At 31.2% G+C, this 19,390-nt stretch overlaps 1 protein-coding gene across 1 annotated transcript in view; it reads right to left on the bottom strand.

The window, feature by feature from the left end:
• Positions 1-960: 960 nt before the first annotated feature.
• LOC144856256 (uncharacterized) overlaps positions 961-19,390 on the bottom strand; it is a 42,636-nt gene continuing 24,206 nt past the window's right edge. The window contains exons 17-19 of the mRNA XM_078714203.1: positions 1,979-2,008; positions 1,725-1,781; positions 961-1,454 (exon numbers count right to left, since the gene is read on the bottom strand). Coding sequence (XP_078570329.1) covers positions 961-1,454; positions 1,725-1,781; positions 1,979-2,008 — 581 coding nt within the window. The remainder of the gene's footprint in view (positions 1,455-1,724; positions 1,782-1,978; positions 2,009-19,390) is intronic.

Raw genomic sequence — 19,390 nt, forward strand, 5'->3', positions numbered from 1 at the left:
GAATTTATGATTTTCCCCGAATAGAGGTGGTTTTCACAAATTGTTTTACATTATATAAAAATATACACGTCGTAGTGATGTATCGTTACATGTACTTCAATCGACTAGGACGGTGATAGTTTCAACAAAGTATTACATCGCAATGTTTTACTGTGTTTAGTGGTATATTATTTGTAAAACATGAAAACAATAATAATAATAATAATAATAATAATAATAATAATAATAATAATAATAATAATAACTGGTACTTGATATAGCGCATTATGCTGAAAGCCTCAATGCGCTTTACAAAGACAGAACAATTTAGAAAATTACAAATTAAAAAGGTGGGTTTTGAGGAGAGATTTGAAGACACTGGTGGAAGTAGCCTGACGGATTTCAATAGGCAACGCATTCCATAGAAAACGGATGCCGAAGAAAATGAACGATTTCCATAAAACTTAGTGGAAGGATGAAATATATGGGCAATAAGAGACTCAGATCTAGATCTCAGAAACCGCTTAGGAACATAAGGTTTAATTAATATTTCGTTAATACATTTAAAAATTGATTGTCTTTGCACCCATCCTCTTCCCCATCCCTAAACCTAATGTTACATACAAAACACAAATTAAGTTTGTTTAAATTTGACTTAAACAATTGGTCTCATTTTGTGACAAGTTTCTCTTTCGGAAGTAATTCACAGTTTCTATTTATTCGTTCCTGTAAACGACATGTATTATTGTCCTGTGGTACGTACATTTGAAATCGCCAGTTTTTTAACGCTGAAATTATTATGTATTTGAGAACCCTCTGTGGGCACGACCTAGATGGTACGCGAGCGAAGCGAGCGTACCATTAGTTAACTCATCGTATATTATCATAGTTAACTCATCGTATATTAGTTTATATAATAATGCATATTTACATTGATTGCAGTAGTGGTGAAATATAGACCACACGCAAGTCAGCTTAATTTCATTTCAACACGTCCTTCATAACCGAATCAAATTTATCTTCACTCAGCAATCCTCGTGATTCCAAATCCAAAATCAAACTCCACCTGCCTTCATACTTCTTAAGAACAGGGAAGTTGTAACGTCCATTAAGAGTTTTCATATCTGAGTCACTAAGACTTATCCCCAGATTGAAAATTCTAATGGTGTGTCCTGAAAATGCCACTACACGCTTCATAATTTTGAATGCAGGAAGCTTTTCTTGAATGACTGAATGAAAGCCAAATTGTTCGGTTACATGTATTGCGTCATACAGAACAGAAAGATTTGTTCGACTCAATAGTCCTTTCGCAGACAAAAGAGTTAACAGGTCTAGTGTAGTGGTAACCGTTTTCACAGCTTCAAAGTCGCTTAACATTTCGTTGAACAGAACTTTTAGTCTGTTAAGGAGTCCACGTTCATCATACCATTGTGCAAACTCTGTAATTAACTGTTTAAACTCATCGTCCGAAAGATCTACATGGTTAAATAAAAACAATGTTACAATATTATGTAATTTAATACAATATAATGGTTAACATGAATATAATCACTGTTGTCACTTGCTTGAAGATTATGATTATACTATTAAGTAATGAAACACCACTTAGTATAGCATACTGTACACTTTATAGTTATTATATATAACCTATTATTTTGCAAAATTATTTGATGTCATTATCGCTTTATGTTCTTATAATGACCATAGTTATTGCATTGTAATCTTTATCTAGGTCAGTAAGTTACCTTCACTTGGATGAAATTGGTGACTCGATGATGTGCCTTCAATTTCGTCACTATTGCCTAAAAAGTAACACAATAAGATGTTACTTTATATGAATTTATTTAAACAATGCATCGAATTTTATCAATTGTTATACGTAGAAAAAAACTTCTATTTACAGTTCTCTGTTCTATCCATGGGCGACAGTGAGTTTCGTTATGCATTATAATTAATATCCTCTTAATCTAAAACATTACCACAAATAAATATAACATACCTGGATATGAACTTGATGCTTCAACAACACCTGTAACAAATTCATATTGTCAAAACTCAATATCACAAAAACAATACATATTTATAAATCGTAAAATAAATGCAAAAGTAAAAATATAAAAAAACACCTCAAATCGTAAAATTTGTAAAGCTCCATTAATAAAACAATATTTATGTTTATAAGGTGAGAGTGTGTAGAGCCCCAACGCAACTCGTAAAATAAACGCGCGCAAAACGTAAACATTAACAAAAAACCCTTTTAATTGAACGCTTTTTTAAAAAAGAAATATCCTTTTAAACGTAAAATTAACTCAAACGTAAAAATAAAAAAACACTTAGAAAATTATATTATGATACATATGATCATTATAAACAACTAGATTATAGGTCTATTAGCAAATTTCATGAATATAAAACTGGTCGTTACATTATATAATACCATCTTCATACACTTTCTTTCACTCAACTACGCCTTTACGCGTGTATAAGTAATATTTCAGATTTCTTTTTGGCTTAGGCGTAATCTATTTTATTAATGAAAGCTTATTAATTATAAAATATTCTTTTAAATTATTAAACACAAAATGTTTGTTACAGATTATCTCTCATAAACTTTTACTAAGACAGTTGTAATTACTATCGTATCTTATTTATTGCATTATAGAAAATAAAAGTTCATGTTATTCATAAATTTAAACAAACAATCTTTAATTATTAAAAATGTAAACTGCTAAAGTATGCAATGCAAACTGGAACAAAAAAGAAAGAGATTGAAATAAATAACATATTGGATTACAGACTATAAAGGTGTGTTTTTAAAAGAATATTTAAAACTTCTGCTAGTCATAAATATTACTATTATAGGTACATTTATGTCCTGGAGATGGCATAATTGTTGACACTACCACCCACACCAATTTGTTTTTAATGGACGATGCCCAGAATTTGTTTGCTTACAGTTGATAAACAGCTCATTAAGTAAATACTTAAATATCACTGTTCGATTGCAAAATTTGCATTGTCATCGTCATCATCATCATCATCATGACAATAACTATATCATTATTATCTTTATATACTGGGAATTTACCTTCACTTGGATGACTTTGGCGGCTCAGTGGTGTGCCTTCGTTTTCGTCACAATTGCCTAAAATTGATCAAAGTGCGATGTTACTTTCAACATTATTGTAATTATCTAAACGTGTTCTATATTTGCACGCAACGTTGTACATTTTTTTTATACGTATAACAAAATGCTTCATTATAGTTCCCTGTTATGTTCTGTTGATGTATGGCAGTGAGTTCTTAATAAAGAAAATTGTACAGTTTAATTAATATTCACTTAATCTAAACCAATACCATAACAAATATAACATACCTGTAGTTGAACTAGATGCCCCAACTACACCTGTAACAAAATAAACAATACAATAACTATTTCCATATAAAATAGAAATTCCAGATTATTTGTGTTACATTATAATGATTAGGCCTATAATGATCTGAAACCACAATGTTAGGTATTTTAAGTTACCTACTAAATAATACTAATGTTAGCGCCTTACTAGAAGAACAAAGCAAATGTGAAGGGATTCTAAACATTGATGAATGTAAAACACGTTTTTTTAAATGAAACCCAATAAGGCTTCAGGCAGTGATGGTTTATCAAACGTTTTGTAATTCCATTGACACCCTATGTAAAGCATTTAATTGTTATTTTAATAAATGTAAATTAATCAGTTTTCAAAGGAACAACAGATGAATAATCTCTTGATGTGCAAACATGATAAAACAAGTTTTAAAAAACAGGAGATCAATAATGCTATTGCTGTTGATAGTTGGTGACGTAATATAAACTGATCAGAAATGTTATATAAAAGGAAGCTTCGCTGACGAAAACAAGACTTGTTGAAATTGTACAAGAATACATAGATAGTTTTAATAAATAAATTGCCATTTGGTTTAGGTCGTCATGGTCCAATGCAATTGGTGAAGACTCTCGATTACGAATGATGGATCATTAAAAAGGATTTTGGAAGACTATTGGTGTTTTACAAGGAAATGGCTAAATGTAAGAAGCAACATGAGATTAAAATTGCTCAGTTAGCTGACGATACACTACTTTTGGCTGTAGATAAAACAAGTATGAAACTTATTTAAATTAAGTACTTGTTTTGTAAGGTTGCAGGTTACCACAATTATACACTTTCAACCAAAGACGAAAACCATAGGAATGTGAATCTTCAAAACATTAAGTTTTGTAAAGCATTTGGAAGACAGTGGGTTGATGACCGTGTACATTCTTTAGTACTTTTGTTGGTTATAATAATAAGAAATGCCGCAAAAACAATTGAGTTGAAAAGATCGATATTGAGAAAAAAGAAATGTTAGTATTTTGGTAAAGTAGTATATTAGATGTGCCCACAAAGATAAAATGTATAGTATTATTTGTAACAGAACGATACAAAATAATAAAAGGAACTACTGTATGTTTCAAGAAATTAAAAACAGGAGAATAAAATTAACATGAATTATTGTAGTACAATGGTATTACCCCGTATCATGCCATGTTCAGAAACATGAATTGGATTTACATTTGCGACGACCCAGGGAACTTCAAAAGTAACCTATGCAATAGAAAGGTAGTAGCAGACAAGTAAAATACAGGTGCTGTTTTTTGTCTCTATACATAATAGGCCTACTGGACGATATAGTATTCAACAGGAGCAGCTACACTATTTCAAGAGCCAGATTGGATCGCAGAGGAATTTGTTCATCTCTCGATTTTTGTTAATCAGTGATTTTACCCAAAATTAGGAAAATTAAAAGCAATGTGTCTTTTATTTGCTTAAACATATAAGAGGTTGATTTGATGTATAGTGTGCCTTCACAACATATTCCTAACAGTCCACGCAACATTTAATTAACAGTAATTAAATTGACGAAAGAACATAAACGGAAAAAAACTTACCTTTAGAAAAATATATTGATATGAGCTGTATTCATAGACGTATCGGGTCCACATTTAACTCTATCTTTTTTCAAACACTTTTCAAGATCAACTAAGTGATGTTTCTTTGGATTACAAGCATCGCATACCACACATAGCTTGTAACCACTACCTTCGTAAATGTTGCATACGGTTTGTAGTTGGTCCCTCAAGTAACTTAGTACCTGAACACATGGAAGGGGTGTAAAATATTACATTTAATTTACAATTACATTACATTTTGTTTGGAAGTGTATAATTATATAAATATCATGCATAATAATGATTACCTCTATGCAAACACTCGGTTGTAGTTGTAGTTTCTTTGGTTTGGCGCCACCAACTTCTGTGTTGTAACTCTGTTCTGTCCGACGATATATTTGAAGCTATTAAGTAATAAAACAAAAGTAAATGTTTGTTGATGAAGCATTTCTTTATTAAAGATGTGCAAACATCATTTAAAAATTTGGTTGGTTGATTTGTGTTATTGTAAACATTACTATAATAGATATGTTAAGTTGGTAGGTATAGGTGCGTAGTGCAAGATGCGTTATGCAATTATATACCCTAAGTAATACATACCATATATACTAATTGATCTAGTATTTATGTATATGCTACAAACATAGTGAGATATTTAACAACTATTTTCCTACCTTAATTGCGTGTGGTTTTTCATTTTCACGCTCAATTTGTACTGCACCTAAACTGACTTTGTGATCTTTAAATTCAAAATCACTACGATTCCGGAACACTTGTGAATCGTCACTATCCGTTCCTGTCATCAATTCAAGAAATGCAACAACTAAAGTGTGGTACACAGCCTCAGGGAGAAAGTCTGTCGGAGTCAGGTAAATCGATACCATCTGCATGTCATCTTTTGTCACTTCTAGATTAGTATGTGTATACACTTTCATCCGACATGGAACCAAGAATTCACGGTTACCTTTCTGTACCTGTTATTATAAACATTGATGATTACACATTATTGATGAGAGGTAATAATAGCTTATAATTATCAATTGATGCACATAATACTTACACTCTTCTTCTCATAGAGCAACCGAAACACCCTCATCACTTCAATGAATATGTCAAAGTGATCTCGGTTTTGTGTTGTCCATAAATAACGTAGTAACTCTTCCTCGAGAATACCTTCTATTTCAAGTCTTTTCCATAGAGTCTTCATTTTCTTCTACGTACAAATAAGTAAGTATAAACAATAATTACTACAAATCACTTCATAATTGGAAGACTCCAGTCAGTCAACAAAATATAATTTTGCTAATTATTATGACTTGTCTACTTACATCTTCAATGTGTGGTGGAAATACTGTAATCACAGTTGTCAACATCTGTATCATCGTGTGAAGATTAGTTATTACTGTGTTCTTTAATTTCTCGTCTTTATTGGAATACATAATCTTTCCAATGTCATTCATATACATTATGGCAACGACGATCGCTTCTTTGGAAATTCCACATTCAGTGCCAATTCGAGAAGCCTAATAAGAAATTGATATTTTAATAAACGGTTTCATACTAATATATTGACGAATAAATAAATATAAACATTGTGATAACAAACTACAATGGTATTCATTATAATTACTACAAGGCATGGCATGCAATTGCATTTTATAATGCAAATAAGAGAAAATAAACCTTAAACAATTAGTGATATTATTTTAGCATCATCGTTAGATTATTGATTTAAGCATTATTTAGTTCATTAGTTTATAGTTTTTGCTACAACTCATATTGTATCATTTTCTGTATTTGGATGTATGATGATTCGTTGATATTTGGTTGTAACATATAATCTGGTTAATGGTAACAGCATTGTAAGTGTTTTGATATATTATTTGTATATTTTAAATTTTGTCGCAAAAACAATTGATAGATTATTAGTTATTAGAGTACCGTATATGTTTTACGTTAATATAATTATCGTCTGTTATAGTGAAGCTCGGGAGCTAACGAAATACAATGAAGAAATAACTACGATGTGAACTAAATAAGTAGACGTACTGTAGGTTGTGAATTAAGATGTGCTATGATAAATTATGCTGCACTCTGAAGTGGACGGGAATATTGAATTTAAATTACACTATATATTGAGTAAAATTAATACGTAGTGTATTTTTTTTTTCAATATAATACAATTGAATTAAAAATTAATGCACGCAGACAAAAATCTACATCTTTAGGTATTAATGTGATATGTAATACAATATCATTAATATTAAAATTAAGTTAAAATAAATTGTAAATCAAAACACAGACAAATAGTTGTACTATCATACTAACAAAATACATAATAATTTTCTAAAGTGTCTTTTAGAGGAATTGCGCATCTCTCAAATACTTGTGTTTTTAGTTAGCCGTTACAGAATGACTAACAAACTGTTGGTATCGTGACGCGGTCTTCGAGTCCGACTATTTTTGAACGAACACTTGATTTGCATAAGAATGAACTCAATAAGAGGGGAATCGAAGATTTAAAAGAAAACCGACATACAATTCCAATCTTTTTCTTTGGATATTGTTGTTTATTTTATTGTTGTTATATTATTAATATTGATATGTAAAGCTCAGGTTAGGTGCATCTAACTAATCTTAAATATTTTGTGCACACAATAAATGCTATCACATATACGTACGTAGAAATGGTATTAAACAGATATTGCTATTATACCATGAAAGCACAATCAATATTTACCTCATTAAATGAAATGCACAGTCTTGTTTTTCCAATTGCTTGCAATCTTTCCTGAAAATCAAGCCACTTTAGAGGAATGACCTTCGTCCCTATTACATTCATGTATCTACCAACGTTTCTCTTAAGTTTCTCAATACCTTCGTGTGATTTCACCGTGTTGTTGACCATGTACATTTCACGATCTACATGCTCGGCATATTCCATTCTTTCCATTTTAGCAAAAATGGTCTTATACATATTCTGAACCTTCAAATAATAACAGTACAGGTATTAATATTGTTACAGTTTACGTTTATAACAAAATACATTGTAACTTTAATATATTGCAGTGTGTTTAATAACTATGTAAAATGCTGCCAACTATGCCTACTGCTAAAGTCTGTCAAATTTATAAGATTGAATGTTTAATGTTGTTTCAATGGAATAATATTTTTTAATTAAGAAATCGTATGTACATGTACAATAAATGCCTAGCGGTCCATATGATACGAAGCTAGATAACATACAAAGCTAGATCATACATACTATGCCTACAACCACGGTCGTGTCAATACTGAAATAAACTCTACATTGCTAATGCAATCGTTTGGTTGTGGTGCGCGAAGAACAATTGAACAGATTGACATAATACAGTATACGGTTACGGGGTATCGTAATTCATTTTAAATCAGCATCTATTGTTTCATTACTACGATTGAATTGAAACACTTTTTCGGACACACACTGTTTAAGCTAAAAGGAAAAAATGTTGGCTTAACTGGAATTTGTATAAAGTTGATGTTTTGAGGGGTTTTTTCTTGCTGCTGGTGTTATCTACAATATCTAAGGTAGGCTATACTTGCCTTTGGATTTATATATAAATATGAGTACAGGATTAGGATTATAATATACAGCAAAATTACCCACTCTTAATTAATCAAATCACTTTAGATTAAGTTACTACAATCATGAATTTGATTATGGTGATTACTAAGCTTTCTCTTAAAATAGGTCCAAGAGTTAGAGACGAATGTCTCTTTGACATCCAAAGGCAAGGAATTCCAGATCCTCACAAATCTAGCAGGGATGCTAAATTTACCCAAATCCGTACTTGTTATATATTTGGCTTATATAAGTTTTAAGTGAAACTCTTAAACTATTTTTTCCTTTAGAATGGTAGTGGTCATTTTATCGTCATTGATGTGATATATTTTCAATTGTTTTGTGTTAGTTCGATTAAAGTTAAACTTTATTCAATTAACCATGTTGTTTTTGGTTTTTTTTTGCTGCTGGCGTTATCTACAATATCTAAGGTAGGCTATACTTTGGGTAAATGGGGTCTCTAGTCGAACTTTAGAGGAGTCTGCCAGGGCCAAGGCTGTGTACAGATAGTCTGTAATAGGTCATTTGGTATTGCTTACAATGTGCTAAATCATATAACATTAGTTGCTGGTGGTATCTACAATATCTAAGCTGGGCTAGTTGGGGGTGGGGGGGGGGGGTGTCTCTAATCTAACTTTAGAGGGGTCTGCCAGGGCCAAGGCAGTGTACAGATAGTCTGTAATAGGTCATTTGGTATTGCTTACAATGTGCTAAATCATATAACATTGGTTGCTGATGGTATCTACAATATCTAAGCTGGGCTAGTTGGGGGAAGGGGGGTCTGTAGTCTAACTTTAGGGTGTCTGGCACTTGCGGTGCAGCAGACAATTAGTCTGTTGTTATCCATTTAGTGTTGTATGAACATAACTTGTTCATTTGGCATTGATTTTGAGTGGTACCTCACTCATCTATGCTATCCCCATTTTAGGCCCTCCCCCGGGTGGGGGGGGGGGGTCTGGAGGGCCTATTGCAGCAGACAAAATGTCTGTCGTTTGCGATACTGGTATATCCCATCCCATGGTGGTAAAATTAGGTGGTATCTCTCTCATCTAACCTGGGCCGATTTTTTAGCCCCCTGGGTCTAGACGCAGCAGGGGGTACCCGGCAGACTCCCATTTTCATTGACTTCAAGTGACCCCTAACACACCTAAATAGTCAGATATTGGTACCTAGCTCATCTAACCAAATGTGTCTGGGCTGCCGGTCTAGTTTAGTTATAACTAAAAAACCATTGTCTGATATTTCTATTATGTGACAATAAAATGACACATTCAAAAACAAATTTAAAATAAAAAATATTTTTCAGAGGGATAATATATCTTTAAAACTATTACGTCAATAAGCGAGCAGCGTTTTTTGTAAGAAATATTTCTTGTTATTGATGTGATAGATGTGTGCTGATTATTTGCATTTTCTAGGAAAACCGTTACCCAAACGCATAACAGTATGCACTGATGATTTATAACGACTCATAATGTATACAACACTTTGTGTAATATTTATTCCATTATATCAAACTCAACCATCTCCGTGTTTCGCTTTTTTTTTAAAACAAAATCCGGTATATAGGTTAATTATTGGTATATACTATCAATATGGACACTATATTCGGTCTGGACCGTAAATATTTTACTATTTGAAAGAAACTAATCTGGTTACAAACGACTGTCAAAACGGTACCTGTCGAAACATCAACATACCCCGCGCTTCACAGTAGCTCGTAGAGCGATGGCTTGGCGCGTCGTGTATCGGTCGCGCTAGCTATGCCGCCGAAGTATTACAAAGGTTTTTGTGGATTGGCATGTTTTTTGTTATCTGAATAAAAAAATAATGGAGTCAGTTTTAATATGAAGTCTTTAATTGTATTATGTATTATTGTGTGTATACCCTAATTGTTTAGGTGTTACACTAAGTGACCGAATTTCACACAACATACCTGTTTGGAACAGTTTATTAGGCTAGTGTACTAGGCTAGGCCTAGTCGCAAAACAATTCCGGACCAACTTTAGGCCTGGTTTGACTAGGCCTGGTGTCTTTACTATGTGGATTTTGGCGAAACTTTGATCTATAAAATTTAATACATTTCTTGATAGTGATAACTTGTTTTTATAGGCCTATCGATGCCGTGTAAGTAACGTTTACTTTGTTGATCTCACCTGGCAATATTTTCATATTGTGATGTCTTGCACAGAATCGCAAATATCTCGACTTTCTTGCGCGAAAAGTCTACGAAAAGCTCAAAAAGTTGGTTAACTTATTATTTTATTACTACGATTTACATAATTGTGACTTGAAATCGTTCTTGGTACCATTGTAAAGCTAAAATCGTTTCGATTATTTTAGTCTAGATTACATATCAATCAGATCACATAGGCCTACATAGTTTCATTCAGCTTTAATAAAAACATCCAAATTGGCTAAAAACCTCTGGCAGTAGTCAAAGTGTTAAGTATGTATTTACATACTGCTAGTTCAGTAACACACTGTTTTATTCTGTGGATAGACCGAAATAATTAATATCTATTCATAAATTTGTATATTTCATTATTTTATTGTGGCTATTACCTCTCTCAGCTTTTGTGATGTTGTCCCTGGCAATTTGTCTATATGAGTAGCAACCAAACTGATTGGAGGCGATTTTATCACTTTGCCATCAATTGAAATGGTGTTTCCTGAAGCATGTTGTACCACAGTATGTTCATATGCTGACCTTACCCAGAACATAATTATGTCCAAATTAGTCATTCCTAATGGACCCTAAATAGGAATGTAAAATGGATTTTAAAGGATATATACTGTATTATATAGTCAACGTACATTATATTAAATAATCTATTAAGCCTAATCTAACGTACAGTACTTGGTGAACTTACCAATGCTGGATCTCGTCTTTTAGCTAGTTCGTCTAATTTATCCAACACACTAAACGCAACACAGTACGATGCTGTATTTGTGAGGAAAAACTGAACAAAAAACAAATAATATTCGTTGGAACGTTATTTTTGGCAGGAGCATTCTCTACTTTTATGGAGCTCACCTTGTAATTAATACTGCTTCATTCATTCATTCATAATAACATATTTCTTATTTTTCAAAGTAAAACAAATAACAATATATAAATAATTAACGCTATACAAATTTAGTTTGTGCACATTTTTCTTAAATTCAATTTTTATTGGACATTTTCACTAAAATATCTTGTTTATGGTAGGTGCATGGTGGTCTATGAAATATTTGACAAATATGTGGTCCGATTATGGTTAAAATTAATTTAGAGAATGCTCAAATCGCCAAAATGACAATTAGAATATACCCCAAATTTGACAGTGATTAATACTTTTCTTCATTAAAATTCCCACTGCAAACACTTTGCATATTTTGGCTTTTCATATATTCAATATAGGATATATGATTATATCATATATCTGACGCTATGCTATCGCAAATGTTGGCCACGATATAATATAAAAAGGAAGAAGGATGGTTAATTACATTACCGCAGAAAAAGTTAATAAAGATAGCCATCACCGAATATAATATTCAATTTAATAAGTTGGTATGGAATATTCTTATATTAATATATAACATATTGATAAACATACCCTGTGCGTTATGTAGTAGTCCAGTTGACCAGCGTAGTCCCATATGCTAGTTATTTCATTTGGAATACTTACTGAATCATCACTTCCTATTTTACTTCTTACAAAATCTTGTAATTTTTTCCAGGAGTTTCGGTTGGTATTGCTTTCTACTGCAGGATAAAATAAACAAAAACATATAAAAATAATTTAATCTGCTGTACGGTGTTTGCTTGTTTTCTTTAAATGTTTACTAGATAGAAAGAAATTATTTTGTGGGAGGAATTATATTTCAAATTAATAGAATATTTTTTCAAGGTCACGAAAGTGACATTTTGAGGAAACGAAATGATGTTGAAAAAAAATACACTGTCGAGAAAATGAACTCGAGAGATACAATAATTCGAAACTTCGAAAGAGTTGAACGTATTAAAATGAAAATAAAACAAATCGTTTAAGAAGGTTTAAATCTGATAGTTACGGATGGTTGTAGACCTACATATATGTTTCAGTGTGAATCTATTTTCACCCACTTTTTAAATCCTATATTATATGATGTTTTACTAGTGCCAGTGATTTGCATTTGTATTTTTAACCTTTTTTTAAGTTATGTTTTTAGTATTTTAAATGTTATGATATTAATAATGTGAGTCTTTTTAAATTCTCATGGTAATCCTAAATAAAACTAATAAAAAAATAGAACCAGTTGTATACTATCGTCTAGGGTATTGCTTTATTCCGTAATATCGAATCCATTTATCTACGGTTTCGTTTATCATCATTGATAAATCAAAGGTGAACGATACATTCAAATGTTAAACAGGCTTCCTTTATTTTTGATATATGCCTACATACCCTGTTTTAACTCGTTGTCAACTCTTTTTGCTAACGCATTTTCACGAATTTTCTTGGTTAGCTCAGAATCTGTACAAATAAACCAATTGGTAAAAAATTAAGATCGTATGCAAAGATGTGTGGAGTTTATGAGAAAGAAGGAATTTATGTTAACATGTATCATGCCTATTACTGTGTGATGTCAGTCTTTTAAACATTCACAAAACGCGGTGTCTATTCCTGACACATAGTTTATCAATGTTAAATAAATATAAATAATGATGATTTAAGAAGTAACACACATAATTAGAGTTCGGGTAATCACAGTATCTTTACCGTTTTCATCTTCAATCTTCTTCCATTTGCTCTCTCTAGTTGCTTTAAACACGGTAGCTGTAACTATACCATCTGTCGATGGTTCTTTGGGGTTGAATCTATTGTAAACATGTACGTTGAAGTTAAAACAAAATACTGTTAATCAACAAATTAAAAGAGAGTTAACCATTATAACTTAATACAAGTATATATTTACGTTGAAATAATTGATTAATAATATTATCCTAATATGTTAACTCATATTTGTATCATTTGTATTTTGTTTACCTCTCTCTAAGCATGGACTTAACACAGCTGGTCTTGCCAGCACCTTCCTTCCCAAGAAACATACATCTTGAATTCACAACTGCAATTTTACCATCTTTCAATTCATCTTTATATATCTTAATAGCCTCTTTTCCCATGGCAAATATTTCTGGAGGAACTAGCAGTTCTAATTATAGATGGTTAAAAATACGCATAACATACATGTATTATTTTGGTTTTCAAATTCATTGTTTTATGTAAAACTTACTGTATGCATTCAAATGTTTGTTGCTAACATCGAGAACCTTTTCGCTTTAAAGTTATCAACTTTAATTTAGTTTAATATGATATTTTTAACTTACTGTCAAAATACTCTAAAATCATGCATTTTTCTGTTTGTTCTATCTGCTTATTTTCTTCTAAAACAGATACTGCTGTGTTTCCTTCCTGTAAACATAAAAGTGTAATACTGTATCAAATATCTAGGTCATTCGCGTAATAAAATATTTCAGCCCACTTTATAATCATACGCGTCAAATGTGTTATTTGCGCGGTTCTGGTTAAATTTCGTTAGAACCTATTGCTTAAAGTTGATGATTCCAGGGTGATTCCGATGATGATGTAGCCAACTGGGAAGATAGTTTTAGTATAGCCAAGACACATAAATGTATGTGCTTTCAAAATGTTCACTCGAAGTGGTAAACATCGAATTGGTAAGTTTACTTACATTTGTTCCTAAAATAAGATAAATTCGAAGCCAGTGTATTATAAAAGGATTATTAAACGTAACAAATATTAGTTACCACATACCATGAATATATTGGAATCTATTCGGAAATTAGTATTGTGGTAAGGAGATGTTGAGTGTTATGTTAAGATGCAATAATATGAGATAGTTAGGTTGTAATTGAAAGTAGTATTCTGACAGGAATAGAAACGTTTAAACATTCCGTGGCGTGTTCTTCCAGTCATACTTCATTCGTGTCCTTATTTATTATCTGGATGCCATTGTTGTAAGTGACATCACACCAAAATATATTTTAAATGGGGTCAAAAACAGATAAAGAAATATAATTCCGCCATAAATTTAATATTGAATCACATCTGACATCCTTCCAATTTGGAGCTCCGTGGGTGACGTGTTTACATCGATCACGTGACCAAAATAATGATACGCCTTTCTTGCCTTAGTAAAACGTAATAAAGATAGTATGATAAGCCCGATAATAATTAACTATCATTACCATACACTATGTACTATTTTATTACTAAAATGATTTTAAACATAGTATAAAATCTGTGAATAATACGTTATAAAAGCTAAATATCTCCAGATTATAAACTTAAAATTGAGTGCAGCCTTCCATATAAAATAACTGCGCCCTCAATCTGGTATTATCTCAGGCAATAACAAACTTACAAAAAGAAATTATAATCAGTTTATACATACAGGTTATTGCAGAAAATAATGATAGTTAGATAATGATAAATAATACACAAAGAAATTGAAATAAAATGTTTTGCTGGAGCATATGTTGTGAACGTAGACCGAATTATATCAATTGTCTGGGCATTCCCTTATTTTGAAATGATCTCTAGCCCATTATTACCTTATTTAGTGCTGTTACGGATGCACCTTGCTTCGTTAGATAGTCTACTACTTCTAAGGTAGATCCATTTGAACGCATGTATTCATGCAGCGGGGTGTTTCCGTCCTATAAAGAAATTGTAGTCATGAAGTGTCATCTAGTGTATTATATTTAAATGTAAGCATGCTGATTACAGATTCACACAAATGTATGGTTTTCTTGTAACTAATTGAATGAATATAATTTCTTATTAGTAGTATGGGAAGCCTATCTTTTGTTTACCTCATCTTGGGTTTTCAACAGATCTGGCTCTCTCTGACATATTTCTTTAATTTGTTGCAAGTCATGACGCTTAAAAGCGTCTTGTAATCTGTAACGGTCAAATACAAGATATAGAATAAATTACATCAATAAATTAAAAAAATAACATTTATGTTTTTTCGTAATATCGTAAGAAAATTTCCTTACAATTAGCATACAGAGTAGAATTGTTCTTCAACTTTACAACTCACCTCAACATCTTAATTACTATAATGAGTTTTCATTAGGCTGTTTTCTTTGGTGGTTTCGTTTTATTTGTTGTTTCTGAAGATAATATAATCATATTTAAACATTTGATTCATATTACATAATAGTTTTTGATAAAAAAATATATGTATACAGCAATAATATGTACACAGCAATAATTATATGTTTTAGTGAACACTAGAGTATTTAATTATTCAAATTTCAAGTACAATACAAATATTGCTCATTAAGAACACATGTCATGCTGTTGCATACAGGACAGAGGCTTGTGAGTGATACCAGCCCTACGTGTACAAATGAAACATAACAAGAAGAAACTAGAATTTATATCGTCAGTTTGACGAATTATAGGTGCTCATTTTTATAATTTTACTGAAATTTAATTAAAAAAAAACATTCACGTACGTTAAATTACGATCACAACGATTGATGTATGCCATCCTATGACAATGAAGCATATTATGTTTATAGTGCTAAGTTGTGCCTATATTATGTGTCATATAATATTTACAGTATAATATATATCTTTATACAGTGTAGCAGGTGAATTTGCGGGACTCACATCATAATTTGTTGGTATGATGACGTTATCAAAATAACTTGAAGATGACAATTTCGGAAGATACTGAATTGAGCAAAAAGGATTTGGAAGAAAATTTGGCACGTAGATGCGCGGTGCGCGATCTGTGAAATGTGTAACTTGACGAAAGAGATACTTTTAACTTCAACTGGTCATATGATTACGTTACAACATCCGATAGGCTTAATTTTTATATGAATTCATTTAATTAGCTTTCATAGTAAGTTATAAACATCATGGTCAACTTTAATTCTGAAGAATATACAGTGAAGATGAAATTACGCGACCTAATTTATTCAAGTTTAAAGGCGGCATAACATTTTGCACGTCAAATGTGTAAATGAATTCATATTTAAAACTCATTGGCTTTCAGAATAATTAAAAACAAATCATCGTTATCGTGCATTCTAAAGAACCATTTCATTTTAAATATCTCTTAATTTTTACCATTTTCAGCACTTTAGTTATTTTTAACCTGCTCGTATACCGTTATTTTAAGTCGGAATTGACTCAAATTGGGTGAATGTACTATGAATGATGAGTAGAATGCGATTTAAACAAACACATTTATTGTTTATGCTTTGTAAGTATCGCACGTGTTTTTGCGTAGTCATTTTGTGAAACACGCCAATGGTTAATTCATGCTCTAATTTGATCAAAACGTAAAGTTTAGCTTTTTAAATTTTTAACACGCGAGTTCACGCAAGCGAAAGAGACATTTGCTAATAGCCTTTTTACCCTTGACCTGAAGTTTATGTATAGTGAATTTGATTGATATGTGATTATAAGTTTTTTGTTAGGAAGGATAGTCAGATGCTGACTATGTCAGAGAGCGCTTTCATGCTGGTTGGACGTGTTTTTTCAAGTCGGACAATGTTGTATCTTGTTTGCGGATTTTTGCGTATTTTCGTATGATTTTTTTACTAACATACAATTCCCATAACTCTCCTTATTGCTACAAACGTATTGAAGTTATTTATTGATTGGTTATTTTTTTTTAGATTGCTTTTTATAGTTCTTATAAATAATTAAGTTTTGTTAACTCATCATAACTGCTATAATTGTTTGTTTCAAAAAACGTGATTTCACTCCTGACAAAATGTATAGGTAGGCCTATATTGAAAAAATCCATTGAGGACTTCTTTAAAATTTTAAATCACTTATTAACTTAAACTTATACATACATTTAGATGCATTTAAACGGCAGTCTAACATAGACTGTAAAAAAATACTTTACTTCCTTTTCTTTTAATCAGAAATATATCACACCCAACAGGAAACACTGTAGTATTGAATAGATTATGCTCTATTTAGGCTAAGATAGGCGTGACAGCGTACAGTAATAAGAAACAAGATAGTCATGCAACATAAAAACTTTAATACGTTGCATTCAATTTTACTAATAATATACATTTAAAATAAGCAGTTTAAAAAAAAAACTTACAAAAATCTAGACGTCATTTCAACAGTATATGTATGCTGACGATTTTGTATGAGGATTGTATAACTTATACAAACTAAACTTTATACTCTTATCTAACTGTAGCCAAGTTAAACCAAATATGCACCATTGTTTGGTGCTGTTGCGACATATAAGTAATATAAACATACAATAAATCACCATATATCTAGGTCTTTTATTTAATTATATTTACACCTAGATAGATTGTTTTTTTCAAATATTGTTTTAGTCACGTAGTCATTATTGATTCATCAGAATAACGATTCGCTCATCAATAGAGATATTATATTAACGAACGAAATTTGGCTTTTGGCCATTATGTTAAAAAAACAGTTTTTTAATATTGTCCATGATCATTATAAAAAATGGCACCGTTGATTAATTTTACAATTAAAGGTATTGTCCCCTGAAACTTTGTGTTGTTTTTGAATATATCACACCATTTTTTTTTACTACAAACTTAATTAACTTTCCAAAATAGATTATTCAAAGTCTAATTTATGAACCCTTATTTTTCATATTTTTTTTTAAGTTGACAGGCCCAGTTGGCGGTCCACACGACGACTTGTTACGTGTATGGATGTTACTGTTTGATTGTGTCATCTCATCTTTTAGAGAGAAACCTAATGAAATAAGAACATTTCACAGCAGCTCTAAATAACATTACTTGGTTCGATAGTTGTCGGATCATGTTTATCTTTTCGTATCGATGAATGTCATTTAAAACAAATTAAGATGATATCATTATAATTAGCATCAACATGATAATTATATCACAACCTTTGTCAATTACCAGGATTTTTTATCCATAAACACTCACTGACTCTCTCACTGATATATTATTATATCTGGCGTGTTATGGCCATAAGTGGCAAAATAACTATTTGTACTGAAAGTAAGTTTATTTGTGGAATTAACTTTAGTATAACGTATTGAAAAGTTTATGTTTAAAAACACCGCCGGTGTTTTCGTTGTAATGCTCTTCTTTAGATAAGATAAATCAGAAACAAACGACTTATTCTACAGAGTGTACTTATTCTGACGAGTTTTTTGCAAGTTAAAAAAGAATGGTTATTTTTAAATGGTTGGAACGTCTTTTCCCGGGATTTTATAAATTCTTTAAGCCTGTTTTCCTGTCAACGTAACGTTACGGCGAGTTGCATTGAGTTGATCGGATTAAACGATTTTACAGAAAACGGTGGAAAAATAAACTTTAATAATCCTTAAAACGGTTAGGCCTTAATGGTTCAAAAAGTACGTTATTGTAGTTAGTGAAAAAATAGGTACGCGCTGACAATTCTTGAATTTTACAACGCGATGATGATGTTTTTCACCTGTTTTGTACACTTTTATTTAATTTATAACTATTGTAAGTTAAATTATATTATAAAAACAATTTAATCTAATGTTTTTCTTTAGAGTAAGCCTAGATTTTTAATATTTATTTTTTTTGTTCGCATTTTAAAACAATGTTTACACTCTGTATATAGGGTAAAAATGAATTATATATCTAAAAAATACATACCGAAAATAATTATATAACATTAGTATCTTTTGTTCAAAAAATAACTTTGACTTCCAGTCAAAGTTTTCGATCAAAACATATCTCATAATGGAACGCGCTTGGTTGGCTACTATATGTGCATAATCATAAAACTTCCTCGCGATCTATGTGAAAAAACCTTTTC

Source organism: Antedon bifida, chromosome 11 (assembly GCF_963402885.1).
Source record: "Antedon bifida chromosome 11, ecAntBifi1.1, whole genome shotgun sequence".
NCBI lineage: Eukaryota > Metazoa > Echinodermata > Crinoidea > Comatulida > Antedonidae > Antedon > Antedon bifida.